At 33.8% G+C, this 19,992-nt stretch overlaps 1 protein-coding gene across 1 annotated transcript in view; it reads right to left on the bottom strand.

Annotated features, from left to right (window-relative positions):
• LRP1B (LDL receptor related protein 1B) overlaps positions 1-19,992 on the bottom strand; it is a 1,467,083-nt gene that overhangs the window by 170,843 nt on the left and 1,276,248 nt on the right. Inside the window, exon 65 of the mRNA XM_027078335.1 lies at positions 6,332-6,448. Within this exon, the coding sequence (XP_026934136.1) occupies positions 6,332-6,448 (117 nt within the window). The remainder of the gene's footprint in view (positions 1-6,331; positions 6,449-19,992) is intronic.

Below are 19,992 nucleotides of genomic sequence, written 5' to 3'. Positions count from 1 at the left end.
ATAAAAATCTACACATTAAAACAAAACAACAATTTTTTCCAGTTGAAATTCTAAGTCATTTTATGTATTTACTTAAAGCAAGTAAGACATTTTGTTACTCCCTGTGGGTACCCAGGGCTGTTTATTTACTGAAGATTCTAGAATTTGGTTCTTGACTTTTTATTATGTATTCTAATGACTTTCTAATTCTTCAATTTTGTCCCCAGAAAATCCAGAGTTCCTAGAACTAAATTATACATGGGGGTATTACTGGACAGGACTGGGTGGGTAAGGATTGAAGAGGCAGGAGACTCTTTTTTGAAAATTGCCTCTTTATTTATGCAATTGTTTGCTTATGCCCTACATAATTTACCTGCCATTTTAGATAATTTCCCAATTTAATTTAATTATGCTTCACCATATTCCACATAGGACATAAGCCAAATATTGTGACTTGCGATTTGGCTTCATTCCTATGTGGAATATGTTTCATCTGGACAATGAAGTAGGATTGCAGAAATTTGTTCCTGCAAGTAATCAATTCGACTGCTGGGCATCATCTATTGTTTGGTTTTGTTTCTCCAAAGAGAACTGATATCTGGTATGATGAGAGAACCCCTTCTTGTTTTCCCCCAGTCATTAACTGTATTTACAGCTGTCTCACACACAATAATATTCTTGTTCGGATGGAAGAGAAATAGGTAACTGAAATTAAATTTAAGGAATATTCATATGAAGCATAATTTTCTACATAAAGATTGTGCATAATTCAGCCTGTATTTGAATATTGCTCTACACAATCACTAGGTTTCTAGCGAAAACATCTTGAATGTTTGCTATCATGAAGACTCCTACATTTCTATATAAAGACCCCGTCTGAGAACACTGGAAGAGTTGTGAAACGTGGAATATGTATCAGAGCTTTTTGCTCTGCTCTGGGACTTTAAAATGTGAACTTCAGACTATGAATAAGGTAAGATGCTTATCAATAGCATGATAAGGGGGGACCCCCCCTCATTTTTCAATACTCCTTTGTTTAGACAGCGTGACAAGAACAGTTTCTCTTTTTGACTTTGCACTGTATTTACACATACTACATTTTAATTTTAAAAACAACTTTATTAATACTAATATTACTAATTATAACAATAATAAAAATTACCAGCTACTGATTTCTTGTTTGTTGTTAGGCACTAGGTGAAGTTAATGCCAAGTACTTGAATTAGCTTGTAAGTTAATATTTACAACTCTGTAAGGTAGGTGCTATCGTTGGATTCTTTTTTAGATGAGTAAATTGAGGCACAGAGAGGATAAGAAATTTACTCCAAATCACCCAGCAGGCAAAAGAGCTAGTATTGAACTTGAACCTAGACAACCTGATACCAGGGCCTATACTTTTACTGCTAGGCCATATCATTGCCTCCTATACCACTGAAGAAGTAATAAGTGCTCACCTATTTCAGGAATTGACATTAGAGCCCTGAAAAGTCAAGTTAATTGTCCAAGGCACATGTCTAGCAATGTCTATTTCACTTTACAATAATAATAAAAGAAAACCCTTTTTCTCTTTTTATCCATCCATACTGAAGCTGTTTCACCTTCCATCTATTTGCAGACACATGCAGTTTTATTCTCAGGGAAAAGAAATTATAGTAAAATAAATAAATTAATTAATCAATGCTCAATTCATCAAACGATGGTAAATAACATTAAAATATTTTCATTAAATAATAAAGAGAGAGAGAGTACATCTAAAACATAGTATATTTAGATGTTTTAAAACAGCAGTAGAATCATTTTATTTCATGGACATGAGGGTATCCAAACAGGATAATTCTTCCTTTAATATTCTAATTTACCTTTATTCTAATTAAAAGCAAGTGTGTTTATCATGTGCTAAGCAGCAATAATTTCACAGGGTTTTACACACTGCTATGGGGAGGGCTGGATGTTGCTGATGCAGGGTTATAGAAAAGTTGTATAGCTAGTAGTTCAAGGCATTTGCCCAATAGTTCCACAGAACATCTGATCTATAGAGACTTGTCTTACAATTGTTAATTATTCCGTTCCAATATGTGTGCAAAGGAACTGAAAGACTTGCTTGGAAAAGCATTTTTCAATACAAATGGAAATTCTGTATGCTTCTACCATGTTTTTAAAAAATGCCAGCAAATCTACTTCTGAATAATAATCCTGAATTATTTATACATACACAAATGACATCAAGGAATGGGGAAGCTAATCTGCTTCTAACTCTCATCTATATGCCTTAGAATTTTTTGCTACTAGTTATCTCAAAAGAAATTCTCTCTTGAGGAAAATGTAATTTTGTTATGAGAGAAGATCCTAAGTGATTGTACTCTCTAATTGTTTATCTTGCCTTTAATCTTTTCAGAATAAAGTAAAAGACCAATTTTTAGAACTTGGTGTGATAGTTGGCACTTTTCTTGTGAAAAAGAACAAAAAAATGACTATACCTGAAATCTAACCCATCTTGAAAGAAAATTTAAATGTGACATTTTCCCTAGTATTTCTAAAATGTTTTTCCCACACTAACTTGGTCTGATATTACCTATTCCCCAGATCTAAAACAGATAGGGAATCCCATACATGAATGATTAACCAGGTTTTCCATAAATCTCATTTAAACATGCTAGATTCACAGCCAAGAAGCCTTTACAGGGCATGTTTCAGAAGGCTGATTCTATAATAAGGATAAAAAATAAAGGCATAGTATAAATTGGTCACTTCCTTTGATACTAGTGAAGGCACAAACATACTGCCTCAGAATTGAAACGAACTATGAGAGCCGTCTTGCACAAAACCTAAGAAGCTATATTCAGAAAATAAAAGCAACTTTCAAAGCCACAGAGTTAGTGGCATAGCAGAAAAGCTTCCAGACTCCAATCTCTCCACTGAGTATACTATCATAAACCCTCGGTGATAAGTTCAAAAGTTATATCAATGTGGGTGTGAGCATCTGAGGAGAATTTTTAGAATACAATTAGTATAACTGACATGCTATACAAAAAATCTTTTCATATAAATTCAGTGTGAAAGTACTAGAAATTCAAATAAGGCAGATGCAGCTTGTCTTTCTACATAAACCTTGATCTAGTTGATCAAATTATTTGATACTTTAAAATCTATTGGAATGCTAGTTACTTCTTAATAATGCAAAGATATGAAATAATTTTATTTTGCACATCAATTACTTAGAAGGCATACATGCTATATATATATTTGTTGCTGATGAAAATAGTAGAGATGTCAAGATTTCTCAAATATTTCCAAATCTTTGATCCAGATTACAAAATTACTCCAATAACAATGAAATTTTCTTATTTTTAAGAGCAGAAATCACTGCTGAAGCAAAGTGTCCCTGCTGAACACTTAACAAGGGAAATGATCATCATCAGATGATGAAATGACAATGGACTAATTATCTTATGTAGATATAAAACATTAGAAAGCATATTAAACTAAAACATAGCTGGCAGTTAATTGCTCCACTGCTATTCCAGCTCTTCCCATATCTATGGCCGGAATGTTTCCAATACAATTTAAAACATTAATTCATTATATATGATTCACAAACAAAGAAGTCCAAAAGAAAACTTTAAAATACATTGCTAATATTATAAATATGTGTCAGGCACTGTGTTAGACCATGGTACATAGCCCTACTCCTTAGACCATCTCCAGATATTTAAGTAGGAACTCAGATAAATGTGATAAAGAAATAAGTGAGGCACTGGAATGCAAGCGAATGTTGTGTGATAGTATGCAGGCCTGTAAAAAAAAAAAAAAAGCATGTTGCTATTGTATAAGGCCAATTTACTATCTCTGGTATGTTACACTACTTAATAAGAGCTAACAATAAATGACAAAATGTGCACTAAAATGCATATCGTTGACTAATAACATTTAGAAAACATAATAACATACCGCTGTCCTTTTGGGTATATTTTTGTCATCTATATATATTATAATTATATATATAAAATTGTGTGATGTATATAATATAGTCATAATTACAATATATATTATAATTATGTGTATATAATTATAATAGTTCTGTTGTAATTATATACATATTATTGTAATAATTTCAATTGATAATAAGATATTGGAAATATCTTGAAAGCATTTTAATACAGCAATAGTATTTTTTCTAAGGCTGACTTCTATGGGACTAGTCTCTTGGTATTCCCTATAGATATACTGTATTTTTTCTTCTCATTCTTCAGAGACTCAGCTTCTGTCTATGTGGAACTGGCATTTTCAATGCTTAAATCTTCCCATTTTTCTGGCCTAGTCAAGATGGTATCTTCAAACACCACTCAATGATGTAGAGCCCATGATCCTTTCTCTTACATATTCTTACATGTTTAACATGTTACCCACTCTGATACTTATCCTGTGTATGCCTTCTATTCTTCCATGTCACAACTATAATATGCTTCATTCCTGTTCACTGTCATCTCTCCGCTGCAAATTCATCAATATTACTTGTCTTAGCCACAAGCTCAGAGTGAGTAGGAACTAAAAGAGATACACACATAACTGGGTATTTTATACTGCAATGCTTGATACTGCAGTCAATTCCCTTGCTTTTTCTTAAGGGCCCTGTGGCTACAATGATTTATCACTAAGTTTCCACGGTGACAAGTGAGAGGCAATGTTCCTTCTCCCTGCTTTCTTGCATCAGAAGATGACTTTTAGGAGATGTCAGCAAAATGATATTCAGCCACTTAAGAAACCCCAGGAGACTCAGAAGTGAGCTTTCTCAACCCTTCATTCTTCTTTATTTCTCATTAAAGCAGTAACCTAACTTCTCACACAATTTAAATTACCACTTGAATAAAGAGTCTTCCAAGATGTGAGTCTCCTGTGTTGCCTTCCCACCTACCCTCTCTTGTTTTCAATATCCTTCAGTCACAGGCATTTCCTCTCAGGTATATTATTGATAACTAACACTAAATGTATCCAAAACTAAGCTAAGTAGTTATCTGTGTATTTAAGCTCTGAAATACAAATAAAATAAATTAAAAGTATAAAATAATTGTTTCTTTTTTATATTTCTCCTCTATTCTTACCACCATCACCCCATTAGATTTTTATTTTAATCACTGGACAGAATCTGAAAACATGCTATATAAAAATTGTTTTTTTAATTACTGATTAAAGGAATCTAGAACACTCTAATGACTCTCTGCAATACTCTTTACCTTTCTAAAGAGTACAATCAATTGGGAGATATCTATGTGAAGAGGGAGTAATAATAGTAATACTTTCTATATTCAAAGTATTTCATAATCATAATGATCCAGAGATTTCATAATTAATGTACCTGATACTCAAACACTATTCAGATTAAGTTCTGAAAGTTATTCAAAACATTAGTTGACATTTTGCAAACTGAACATCCAAGTGGTGTATTAAAGCTGTGACTCTACTAATCGTATGCTTTTAAATAATATATCCCCATGCTTTAATATAACAATTCCTATTTTGTCTCCTGTATCTTGGGAAATGAATGCTCTAAGTCCAATGCATAAGAGTAGACATTATTGTTATCATAAAATCCTTTTTGGAAGTAGCAGAATGTAAATATTTAATCAATGGAATTTGATTATTATCTTATTTTGAACATGATTATATTGTCTCTTTATTTAAACAGCAGCATAAGAAAGTGCCAGTAAGAAATACATTCAGAAATTAATGCTATAAGATAGAGATACTATCACAATTTTACATACTGCCATGCTTCTTAGAAAATAAAATTGTTGGTTAATTAATGTCTTTTAAATTTATTACATAAAAATGCAGGAGGCAGATGATGATAATAGCTTTATTCTATTTTGAGAGGAAAGCATCCTGAATACATATGGTGTTCACCACTCCAGAGAGAATAAATGATATTTCACTGAAAGATGCTCTTGGGTGAATTTGTAGTGTAAAAGGATTTGAGACAAATAAAATGAATTCCATCCATTAAAGAATGATATGTTTTGTACTGTCTCCATATCATTCAGCTCTTTGTATGAATTTGCATCAAGGGCTACCTTCATTGCATACTAATGTGTTACATTAAACCTCATGATACTTTCATACTAATTCTGATAAATGTAAGAAAATGACTCCCAGGATGAGCATTTCAGTAATTCTACCGTTTGAGATTTAGGTCAATTTAGTCTGAATATTCTTGTTCAAATGTGAATATATGTATAAAAATGTGAGCTGCAGGACAGACAGGTTCAAATTCATACCTTAACCGAACTAAAAATTGCTATCCTGCTTATTGAATACGCTGTCAAGCTTGCAACGTTCTCAAGCAAGAGTTACTTACTACAGTTTTCTTCATCTGAATTATCACTGCAGTCATTTTGGCTATCACACCACCAGTGATCTGGAATACAGTTGTTGTTTTTACACTGGAATTCATGAGGACCACAAGTCTTTTTATCTGTAATGGAAAGAACCAGAATTTGCATCGTTGACTTCCATAAAGACATCCCTCACGACGTCCTCACTGCCATGTCAAATCCAGGGGACATGATATTTCCTCAGATCTCAAGTCAGTTACTAACTGAGAGCATCCCTAGGAAAAATTGAAGGCAAGTTCTGAATAAAATTTCGTTGTGAGCTAATTACAAAGTAACTGATTGGACCACCACTCAAAGTCAACACAAATCGATCAGTAAAAATAAAGATCAAAATTATCCAAAACTACCTTTCTCTTTAGGACACTCATTTCCTAAGCCACCTTCTATTTCTGATATAAAGCAGCAGCTATAAAGGAATGATTAAACTCTGGTTGTCATCTTGTCTTCCTCCCTTATAAGTTCTTACTCAAAATATACCTGTGGTCAGCTGATCTAAACTCATAGATTGTAATAGCACCTAATGTGTACAGACCTTGAAAATTCTTAAAGTGCCATTTCACTTAAACCTCTAAATAATCCCACTGAGTATCAGGAGATGTATTAACTAGCCCTTCACTTTACAAATGACAAAGTTTAGAAGTTTAAGAACTTGATGCATTTTCACTACTTTTAAATGGCACAGCCAATATCAAAAAAGCATGCTTTGACTCCTGATTTAGTGTTCTTTACAACAAACCTGTGTCCATAGGATCCAGAAACAAAATTCATGCAATAAGAATTTATGCAGAGTTTAGGTCATATATTTTTAAATTTTCATAAGAGTAATATCCAACTGTTCATAATCTACGGCAGCACTTCTTAAACTTTAATGTGTCTACATATTAATTAGTTGGGAATTTTGCTAAAATGGAGATTGTGATTGAGTAGATCTGGAATTCTAACAAGTACTCTAAGTGACAACATCATCCTCGGTCTATGGCACACACTGAGTACCAAGGGTCAAAAGCATCAAGATGGTATAAATTCAAATACATAAAATAATAAGAGTAACAATGTCATTGCACAATTTAGGATACATTTTTCTTTCACATACTTAGATCAACTCCTTATTCTCAGCCATGTTAGAGATGGACAGTGAAGTGTTCAACGATTCAGATTAGTAAAATAAATTAACTAAAGGAGAAGATAAGCTATTTGGTGGTGCTTGCTACTCTTTACTTCAGAATGCATCTTATAAAATTCAGATTTAAATAAGATTATGAAAACAAAAGTGATTTAGGTTTAATTATGAAAATTAAGTAATGATCATATATTGAAGATCCAGCCCACCTCTTGCGTAAGCATTTTCATAAACATGATCACACTCAATCTTCAAAACATCCCTAAGAAGTACTATTACATGCATTTAAATAAATGAGAAAAATAAAGAGTTTAACTGATTTCTCCAATTTTACAATGGTCTTAAATGGCAAAGGAGGAATTTATATACAGATCCTTCTCAAGAAACATTTTGCATTTTGTAGAAATTCTCATGATAGACTTCAAATGCATTGTTCTACTAATAAGTATATATTATATATAGCCTAATATATATATATGCATATAGATAGATAGATAGTAATAGATAGAGAGAGAAAGAGAGAGAGAATACTTCCCTGCCTCTCTTCCATCCTGCCTGCCTACCTGCCTATCCGCTAATGATTACTCAGAACCTAATTTGTGTCACTGTGTTAGGGCTGTGTTTTGTAATATATCCTTTTTGCCTGTGTTATACCTCACTTTAGATTTAAAAATTGGTTTAAAATCTACAGAAGTTCTAATGTAGTATTATGTACTTCTCAATCAAGCAATATGTTAGGATGATTGGAACTTAAATAATAAGCCTTGAAAATATGGGATTTGATACTGAAGTATTTAGATGGTTATTTCATTTTGTCAATTAAAACAAACTCCTCTGAAACTACTACTCTAGGTAACATTAGTTTTATTTATTCCTTGCCATGTGTTTCTTGCATTATTTTAGAATATTGCTTAAAATTTTTAGAATAGAAGAATATAAGAAAGGGCAGTCTGAATCAGTCAAATAGACCATTTGACTTAGTATTACAACATTGTCCCCAAGCAATTCTCCATGACTACAAAAGGTTAACAATCAGTACTAAATATCAACACAATGTGTTTTTAAGTTTTTCCCCCCTAAATCCTTGTACTTTTGTTTTCTATGTTTAAATTTTTTTTCATATTTTGTGTTTCAAAGAGACCTGCACTAATTTCTTAACAAGAGCAAGTTACAGTTCATTGCTAAGGTTTCAATTTGGGGCGTGCAGAAACAGTATGTGGAAAGGTTAATTGCCTTAGGTAAGGTTACTCGAATTTTATGTTTCTAAGTTATTTAACTTTTTGATCCATGACACTGCTTATAAAAATTACAAATACAAACTATATAAACTATATAGACTTCTTCTGCATTTAAAATCTCCCTTGAGGAGAATATATATATATATATACACACACACATTATATATATATACATTATATATATATATACACATTATATACATATATATATACACACACATTATATATACTTTTTTTTAGTAAGGTGTAAAACAGCCGTTCTCAAATTGGCTTCACATTAAAATCACCTAGGGAACTTTAAAAAATCCCTTTGCTTAGTCCATATCCCACATCAATAAAATCAGACTCTCTGGGGTAGAACCCACACATCAGTATTTTTATTAAAGCAAGTTGAGTGATTCCAAGGAGCAGCCAATATTGAAAATCACCGGCGCCCCCAAAACTGATTGTAGAACAGAACATATATAATCCCAAATTGTAATACTTTCGCATAATTAAAATACTCACAGTATGTAGCACTTTCTATTAATTCATATTGTTAAGCAGCATTGGAACTATGCTTTATTTCATTTTTTGATATTATAAATTTGGAGAAAAATATAGTTTTCAAACAAGTTTGAAAACGTGTTTTCTTTGTTTAATACATTTTCATATGAATTGTAGATACTCAAGACAAATTTGATCCTCTCAGAAAGGTGGAGTGAGGGACCACCAAAACACAAAACTATATGTAATGCGTACTGCAGTACTATTGGTGCTTCTTTGTATATGCTTTGCCTATTTCTGAAAAGAAAGAAAAGAATCTGGTGCTGTGATGTCTTGCAGAGCAAGAACTAGGGAAGTGGACTGAGAGACAGGGGTGAAAGAGAGATTTAAGTTTCTCTTTATACTAAAAGGAATCCAAAGGAGTCCATAAACTGCTGGAATTAATAACTGAATTTGAGAAGGCCATAGGATACAACGTCAATGTATATATTTAATTATACTTCTGTATATTAGCAATAACAAAACATTAAACTTAAAGAAAAACTTTTACAATGGTATCAATAAAACAACAAATATCTAGAAATAAAACTAGTGAAATTTGTGTAAGACCTTCATACTGAAAACTATAAAAATTGCTGAGAGAAAGTGAATAAAGTCCAAGAAAATGCAGTGATATATCATGCTCATGGATTAGAAAACTCAAATTGCTATAATTTACTCTAAATGAATATATAGAATTAATGAAACCCCTATAAAAATTCCAGCAAGTTATTTTTGAGGGAATAGTTATCCTAATCTAATTACTTTTAAGAAATAGATTATTCTAAAATTATATTGAAATGCAAAGGATCTAGAACAATCAACTAATACTGAAAAAAGAACAAAGTTAGAGTATTTACAGTACCTTATTTCCAGTTACTATAAAGTTATAGTAATCACGAGAGTAGAGTATTAAGCAAAATGAAACCAGAAATATAAGACTACACATATAGTCTACTGATTTCAACAAAGGCTCCAAATCAGTTTAATAGGGAAAGGAAAGTCTTTTTAAGCAACTACTACTGAAACAAGTGGCTATCTATATGAAAAAGGTAAATTTCAACCTATCATACCCATACACAAAAATTAATCTGAGATGATCATAAATGTAATATAAAGCTTCTAGAATATAGGAAGATATTTTCATAATCTTGGAGTAGGCAAAGATTTCTTAGAAAGAACACACAAAATAATAATAAGAGAAAAATTGGTAAATCGAACTTAACCAAAATTGAATTTTTTTATTCTTTAAAAGACATCATTGAGAAAATGAATTGGCAAATTTTTCTTCACATTCAAAAGTGAAATATTGGAAATATGGAGTTTCTGTTGTTCTTGCTAATGTTCTTTTGTAATCATCACTATCTATCTTCCAGTTCAGGAAACATGATGATTAAAGACAGTTCAGTAACATGCAATGACTTTTGTTACAAAAAAAGTGAGTAATATAGTCACAGAAACACTGAGGCAAAAAAAAACTATGAGAAGTTGAGCCTCCATCATGGTATCTCCTTGTTTCCTTGTGTTCCAGATGATAACGCTGTAGAGTCAGAAGTATGGTGTTAGAAGTGGAGTTAGAACTGGAGCACCTTCTTTTGTAGAAAAGCTTGTCTCATCTTGGGGGCAGGATAACCATCTGTTAACTATCAAAGCATAACTTCTCTCTGTAGATGTCATTATGTTCTTTCTTTAAATCAACCTTATAGTTTTTATCTCTCACTCTAAATCCCCCTCCAGGTCTCTGTTAGCATCATATGGAAATGAATACCTATATATGCTGCTCACAAATATTCTAAACCTCGTTGACTGGTCATGAATTCTGGGACAGTGATGATACAAGGAAATATATTCTCTTCCCTATGTTCTATAGTAGGTAGGATTTATTGGCACATACTTTTTGGCTGAAATGAACATAATAGATATATGGAGGAGGGCAGTGCAGAGATTGTATGGTGGCTAGATGTCCTAAGGAACACAGATTTCTATCATTCTGCTCCACCATCCATCCTAACTAATGGCTACCATTTTTCTTAGTCATTTCATGGCCCAAGATGACTACTAGTGCTTGAGTCATCACCTTGCAGGCCTGAAGGAGTAACGGCAGAAAAGCAAAAGAAGAAGTCTTTTTACTTTAAGAAAGCTCCATTAACGTATTCTTCCTGGAAGTTCCTCACAATACTTCTGCTTACATTTCAATGGTCAGAACTTAGTCATGTGACAATATCTAGCTTCAAGGGGAGATAGGAAATGTGATGACATTCTGAATAGCAATGTGTCAGCAAAAGACTTAGTGCTCTGTTTCTAAGGGGAAAGTGAAAAAATGGGTATATTGATAGGCAATTTAGGAGTCTCTGTCAATACGTAAACAAGACTAAAGCAATTTGAGGTGATTTCCATGGCTGCTGAAAGAGAGAATATTTCTTTCCTTTCAAGATTGCAAGTATTATAACCTCAAGTTGCCATGGGTCATTTAAAAACCATGTAGAGAGTACCCATCTCAGAAGCCAACATAAGGAATAGTTTAGAACTGGAGAAAAAGAAGATAAGACTCTTGTGACTCTATGTGAATACTTGGATCCAAATTGTGCCTGAAGTCAATTCCATCCACTCCTTGGAATCAAGGCAGAAAATTTATTTTCCCACTGGTTTGTGCTGAATTTCTTTTGTTTACAGACAAGAGTCCTAACTAATGCAAATACCATACTATATTTTGCTTAGAAATAGTATGGACTCTTATTAATATTTTTTTCTGTATGTGCTGATTTACATAATTCCCAAGCTATTTCATTGGTTTCTAATTACCTGGGAAAATCAGTCTCTTTCCACAAGAAGTCTCAAAATCAGTCTCTATTGAAAAGTGATTTGTAAACTCAGGTTTCCATGAAAATGGGAAATGGTACACCTTTTTTTGAGCATATTCTCTACATGACCAACATGATTACAGCATTTAGTGATACTGATTATCTGGAAAACTGCAGGTTGCCTTGCATTGTAAAGTGTATGGTGGATCTGAAAATTAATTTCATGTTACTTCTCATCAATCAGGGTAATATTCCTCAATGAGCACTTACATGCACAACCTGTTCTTCTAGGGGAAGTGGCAATAATATGTGGATGCACCAACAGTTGAAAAACAATGCCAACTGCAGCATGTCCCCATGGGATTCTCCTACTTCTGTTTTGCTTTTGAATTATTAATTTTTTTTAAATTTTTACATTATTCTTCCAGGTAGAGAAGAGAAAGCTTTATAAAGTAAAACAAATTAACAATGACATGTTTTCTTTATAAAGAGATGAATCTATAATAAGCTAGCTCTCTAGAAGCTCCAATAATGACATTTTAAAAACTGCATGTCAATACAATGTAATTTTCAGTGGAAATTTTTTGAATTCACATTACGCAGTTTCAGAAAGTGTCATATTACATCCTGTAATGCCATCTATCGCATTTGACAAGAATTTGTGCTTTTTTTTTCTTATTTAGAAATTTGTATTATAATGTTATGGGCGTGAAATGAGGGGAAGTAGTTATTATCCCATCTTTTGTCAACACCCTCTGTACGTCATCTGCCAAACCCCTAAAAATCGATTCATCATTTTCTTTTCAACGGTCTGTAGTCATGACAGATTGTATGTTAATATTGTACAAACAAATTTACATTTGTGATTCACAGATGAAGAGGAACCCAAATCTCCATAATACGAAGGTATGAGTAGAGTATTTCTCTTCAGTTATTCCTGAGCCTTGGTTAGAGATTCTGGTAGTCACGGTCTAACAATTCTACTTACGCTCCCTCTTCCAGCTTAAGAGAAAAACAAAATAAGCCTCTTGCTGCATTTTTCTAAATAATGATTCTATGTTTTATTTTAAAAGCAAACTAAAAGCAAGTTGAGGCAATTAAAAAGTAAGTCTACCAAAATATTTCTTAATATACAGTTGATTACATTTGTCTATTTGGTCTGACCCTATTGATTAAGAGTCAACAGACAATTGCTCAATTTTGGATAGACAACAACAGACCCTGATTTGGTTTGGGCAATGAGGCATACACAGTGGAAAGAAGCAGAGCATTAAAGGCAGAACTTGATTTGAATCTTAATTATGGCTCTTACTCGTGTGTAAGCTACGGTAGTAATTATTTGTCTTCTTTGTGCCTCAATTTCCAGAAGGCTAAAAACTGAAGGAAAATACATAAAGCGTTGAAATGAAACCTGGCTTCATAAGTAGTAACTAGTGACAATTAAGTAATAGTAACATACTTTGGAAAGTGTGTAATGAATTTAGTTAGAAATGTCAGAAAAATGTGTTAATGAATTTGCAGCAAACTATTCAAATATTTACCAAATTTTTCTTTTTTAACACTTCTATTTGGTGGTTTTCATTAGATATCATTTATTACCTTAATACTTTGAAAAGTCAAGGCCCAAATACACACACACACACATATATACACATATACACAAATGGATCCCTTCAATCACTTCATCACTTATTCAATATGCTCTCAGTTTTTCAGGATTTTGATATTGTCGAATTTTCTCACTATAATACTTTAAATTTGTGTATAAATTCATGGAGAAATGGACTAAAATATAAATATTTTTAACTTTCTCGTATTGATAGTACTTTGATTTTAGTATTTCTAGTATTGAGTGGCATGATTATTTCTCATACAACTTTTTTTTTTTACGTTTTTATTGGCGTATAATTGCTTTACAATGGTGTGTTAGTTTCTGCTTTATAACAAGGTGAATCAGTTACACATATACATATATCCCCATATCTCTTCCCACTTGCATCTCACTCCCTCCCACCCTCCTTATCCCACCCTTCTAGCTGGTCACAAAGCACCAAGCTGATCTCCCTGTGCTATGCGACTGCTTCCCACTAGCTATCTATTTTACATTTGGTAGTATTTATATGTCCATATGTACACTACCACTCTCTCACTTTGTCCCAACTTACCCTTCCCCCTCCTCTTGTCCTCAAGTCCATTCTCCAGTAGGTCTGCGTCTTTATTCTCGTCTTACCCCTAGGTTCTTCATGACCATTTTTTTGTTTTGTTTTTAGATTCCATATATATGCATTAGCATATGGTATTTGTTTTTTTCTTTCTGACTTACTTCATTCTGTATGACAGACTCTAGATCCATCCACCTCACTACAAATAACTCAATTTCGTTCCATTTTATGGCTGAGTGGCTGAGTAATATTCCATTGTCTATATGTGCCATATTTTCTTTATCCATTCATCTGTCAATGGACACTTAGGTTGCTTCCATGTCCTGGTTATTGTAAACAGAACTGCAATGAACAGTGGTACATGTTGTGGTACATGACTCTTTTTGAATTATGGTTTTCTCAGGGTATATGCCCAGTAGTGGGATTGCTGGGTCATATGGTAGCTTTATTTTTAGTTTTTTAAGGAACCTCCATACCGTTCTCCATAGTGGCTGTATCAATTCACATTCCCACCAAGAGTGCAAGAGGGTTCCTTTTTCTCCACACCCTCTCCAGCATTTATTGTTTGTAGATTTTCTGATGATGGCCATTCTGATGGCTGTGAGATGACATCGCATTGTAGTTTTGATTTGCTTTCTCTAATGATTAGTGATGTTGAGCATTCCTTCATGTGTTTGTTGGCAATCTGTATATCTTCTCCGGAGAAATATCTATTTAGGTCTTCTGCCCATTTTTGGATTGAGTTGTTTTTTTGATATTGAGCTTCATGAGCTGCTTGTAAATTTTGGAGATTAATCCTTTGTCAGTTGCTTCATTTGCAAATATTTTCTCCCATTCTGAGGGTTGTCTTTTCATCTTGTTTATGGTTTCCTTTGATGTGCAAAAGCTTTTAAGTTTCATTAGGTCCCATATGCTTATTTTTGTTTTTATTTCCATTTCTCTAGGAGGTGGGTCAAAAAAGATCTTGCTGTGATTTATGTCATAGAGTGTTCTGCCTATGTTTTCCTCTAAGAGTTTTATAGTGTCTGACCTTACATTTAGGTCTTTAATCCATTTTCAGTTTGTTTTTGTGTATGGTGTTAGAGTGTTCTAATTTCATTCTTTTACATGTAGCTGTCCAGTTTTCCCAGCACCACCTATTGAAGAGGCTGTCTTTTCTCCATTGTATATTCTTGCCTCCTTTATCAAAGATAAGGTGACCATATGTGCGTGGGTTTACCTCTGGGCTTTCTATCCTGTTCCATTGATCTATATTTCTGGTTTTGTGCCAGTACCATACTGTCTTGATTACTGTAACTTTGTAGTATAGTCTGAAGTCAGGGAGCCTGATTCCTCCAGCTCCGTTTTTTGTTCTCAAGATTGCTTTGGCTATTCGGGGTCTTTTGTGTTTCCACACAAATTGTGAAATACTTTGTTCTAGCTCTGTGAAAAATGCCAGTGGTAGTTTGATAGGGATTGCATTGAATCTGTAGATTGCTTTGGGTAGTAGAGTCATTTTCACAATGTTGATTCTTCCAATCCAAGAACATGGTATGTCTCTCCATCTATTTGTATCATCTTTAATTTCCTTCATCAGTGTCTTATAATGTTCTGCATATAGGTCTTTTGTCTCCTTAGGTAGGTTTATTCCTAGGTATTTTAGTTTTTGTTGTTGCAATGGTAAATGGGAGTGTTTTCTTGATTTCACTTTCAGATTTTTCATCATTAATGTATAGGAATGCAAGAGACTTCTGTGCATTAATTTTGTATCCTGCTACTTTACCAAATTCATTGATTAGCTCTAGTAGTTTTCTGGTAGCATCTTTAGGACTCTCTATGTATAGTATCATGTCATCTGCAAACAGTAACAGCTTCACTTCTTCTTTTCCGATTTGGATTCCTTTTATTTCCTTTTCTTCTCTATTTGCTGTGGCTAAAACTTCCAAAACTATGTTGAATAAGAGTGGTGAGAGTGGGCAACCTTGTCTTGTTCCTGACCTTAGTGGAAATGGTTTCAGTTTTTCACCATTGAGGACGATGTTGGCTGTGGGTTTGTCATATATGGCCTTTATTATGTTGAGGTAAGTTCCCTCTGTGCCTACTTTCTGGAGGGTAAAAGTATTTTGTTGAGGATTTTTGCATCTATCTTCATCAGGGATATTGGCTTGTAGTTTTCTTTTTTTTGTGACATCTTTGTCTGGTTTTGGTATCAGGGTGATGGTGGCTTTGTAGAATGAGTTTGGGAGTGTTCCTCTCTCTGCTATATTTTGGAAGAGTTTGAGAAGGATAGATGTTAGCTCTTCTCTAAAGGTTTGATAGAATTCGTCTGTGAAGCCATCTGCGCCTGGGCTTTTGTTTGTTGGAAGATTTTTAAACACAGTTTCAATTTCAGTGCTTGTGATTGGTCTGTTCATATTTTCTATTTCTTCCTGGTTTAGTCTCACAAGGTTGTGCTTTTCTAAGAATTTGTCCATTTTCTCCAGGTTGTCCATTTTATTGGCATATAGTTGCTTGTAGCAATCTCTCATGATCCCTTGTATTTCTGCAGTGTCAGTTGTTACTTCCCCTTTTTCATTTCTAATTCTGATTTGAGTCTTCTCCCTTTTTTTCTTGATGAGTCTGGCTAATGGTTTATCAATTTTGTTTACTTCTCAAAGATCCAGCTTTTAGTTTTATTGATCTTTACTATCGTTTCCTTCATTTCTTTTTCATTTATTTCTGATCTGCTCTTTATGATTTCTTTCCTTCTGTTAACTTTGGGTTTTTTTGTTCTTCTTTCTCTAATTGCTTTAGATGTAAGGTTACATTGTTTATATGAGATGTTTCTTGTTTCTTAAGATAGGATTGTATTGCTATAAACTTCTCTCTTAGAACTGCTTTTGCTGCATCCCATAGGTTTTGGGTCATCGTGTTTTCATTGTCATTTGTTTCTAGGTACTTTTTGATTTCCTCTTTGCTTTCTTCAGTGATCTCCTGGTTATTAAGTAGTGTATTGTTTAGCCTCCATGTGTTTGCATTTTTTCCTGTAATTGATATCTAGTCCCATAGCGTTGTGGTCAGAAAAGATACTTGATATGATTTCAATTTTCTTAAATTTACCAAGGCCTGATTTGTGCTTCAACATATGATCTATCCTGGAGAATGTTCCATAAGCACTTGAGAAGAAGTGTGTATTCTTTTGTTTTTGGAAGGAATGTCCTATGAATATCAATTAAGTCCATCTTGTTTAATGTATCATTTAAAGCTTGTGTTTCCTTTTTTCACTTTGGATGATCTGTCCAGTGATGAAAGTCGGGTGTTAAAGTCCCCTACTATGATTGTTTTACTGTCAATTTCCCCTTTTATGGCTGTCAGTATTTGCCTTATGTATTGAGGTGCCCTAGGTTGGGTGCATAAATATTTACAATTATTATATCTGCTTCTTGGATTGATCCCTCGATGATTATGTTGTGTCCTTCTTTGTCTCTTGTAATAGCCTTTATTTTAAAGTCTATTTTGTCTGATATGAGAATTGCTACTCCAGCTTTCTTTTGATTTCCATTTGCATGGAAGATCTTTTTCCATCCCCTCACTTTCAGTCTGTATGTGTCCCTAGGTCTGAAGTGGGCCTCTTGTAGACAGCATATATACAGGTCTTCTTTTTGTATCCATTCAGCCAGTCTATGTCTTTTGGTTGGAGCATTTAATCCATTTACATTTAACGTAATTATCGATATGTATGTTCCTATTCCCATTTTGTAAATTGTTTTGGGTTTGTTATTGTAGGTATTTTCCTTCTCTTGTGTTTCCTGCCTAGAGAAGTTCATTGAGCATTTGCTGTAAAGCTGGCTTGGTGGTGCTGAATTCTCTTAGCTTTTGCTTGTCTGTAAAGGTTTTAATTTCTCTGTCAAATCTGAATCAGATCCTTGCTGGATAGAGTAATCTTGGTTGCAGGTTTTTCCCTTTCATCACTTTAAATATGTCCTGCCAGTCCCTTCTGGCTTGCAGAGTTTCTGCTGAAAGATCAGCTGTTAACCTTATGTGGAGTCCCTTGTATGTTATTTGTTGTTTTTCCCTAGCTGCTTTTAATATTTTTTCTTTGTATTTAATTTTTGATAGTTTGGTTAATATGTGTCTTGGCGTGTTTCTTCTTGGATTTACCCTGTCTGGGACTCTCTGTGCTTCCTGGACTTGATTAATTATTTCCTTACCCATATTAGGGAAGTTTTCAACTATAATCTCTTCAAATATTTTCTCAGTCACTTTCTTTTTCTCTTCTCCATCTGGGACCCCTATAATTCGAATGTTGGTGTGTTTAATATTGTCCCACAGGTCTCTGAGACTGTCCTCAATTCTTTTCATTCTTTTTTCTTTTTTTCTGCTCTACAGTAGTTATTTCTACTATTTTATCTTCCAGGTCTTCTGGATGAATGGATAGATAAGACTTTGCCATCACAGATAGAAATATTTAGTATGCAACTAGAACACAGTTTTCGTTTATCTTCTCCTCAATACCCTAAATACCTTAGAGAAGCCATAGTTTAGATGGTTTAGAATGCTTAGGAGAAACACTGTTTTTTATCTGGAGGAAAGGGTGTATGAAGAAAAAGTATGTTTTAGCAATACCACTGTCTGGTGGCCAATCGCACTTTCTGCTAAAGTACTTCAAGTCTCTATTGTCATATCATGCCTTATTTTCATACATAAAATCATTTCAACAGAGCAGATTATGGAAAGTCACGATAATAACATAGACTCTATTTTTAAGGACCCAACTGACAGGCTGTAAGGAAATTACTGAAAAAGGATAAAAAGAGGAAGTGGAAATAGTTGTGCTAGATGACAGTGACCAACACTTTTCAATCTTAGGCTCTGATCTAATTATGTGGATATGCAGTAGGATACCCTCTTGCCCCTTACATACTTATACAGTCTTCAAGATTCCCTTTTGTCAATTTTTTTTCCTTTAAAATGAATTTAATGCATATTTAAATCTGATATCAGCTGAATACAAAGGTTTGGTTGTAAATCTATGGTGGGAGTAGAAGAGAAACAGCACATTGAGCTATTCAGGGTCCCTCAAATGGAGGAATATCCTTAGATTCTTGAACCACAAAGCAGTAATGTCTTGTTCTGATACATGGACTTGAAATGTATGGTGTAAGTGCCCCATCTACAATCCTTGGTATCTGTCATGCCTGTCTATGCTAAGCCAATGACTTCTAACTACAAGCACATGTGACTCTCTGCTTGGTCCCAATCTGGAGGTGCTTTTTAGGCACTAATGCCCTTCCCTTCCTTGGAGCAGTGTTAAACCAATGACTGACAGGAGTTGGTGAATAAATATCTCAGCTCTGTCCTCTTTTTAGGGTAACTGAGTATTCTATTATCTCACAGAATTTCCTGGTAGAATAGATCTCATTCCTGCAGTAACTTGCTCAATAATGTACCTTCTATTCCTCCTTCCCTTCCTTGGTTAACTGCCTGCCCATTACTGATTTCTGGAATCATCTCTCCAATAAACCACTTACACTCAAATTCTTGTGAATGCAAGTTCTAATTCCAGGAAAACCCAACTTAAGAAAGGATGTATGTAGTCATTTAGTCAACAAACATGAGTCAATGCCTATCATGTACTTGGCACTGTTCTGAGTTCATAGGGTTTATACCAGTGAATGAAACAGATATAAATCCCTACCCTCATTGGTTTATATGCTAACGGCCAAGTGCTGATTTGAGAGACTAGAAATAAAGAAAAAAAAAAGTTTACGGAGAGTAAGGAGTGTATTAATGAGAAATAAAGAAGAGAAGAGGATAAGG

Source organism: Aethalodelphis obliquidens, unplaced genomic scaffold (genome assembly GCF_003676395.1).
Source record: "Aethalodelphis obliquidens isolate GAN/ISIS:26980383/991018 unplaced genomic scaffold, ASM367639v1 scaffold2, whole genome shotgun sequence".
NCBI lineage: Eukaryota > Metazoa > Chordata > Mammalia > Artiodactyla > Delphinidae > Aethalodelphis > Aethalodelphis obliquidens.
The sequence above is the reverse complement of the archived record's forward strand: the minus strand, read 5'-3'. Positions and strand labels throughout refer to the sequence as shown.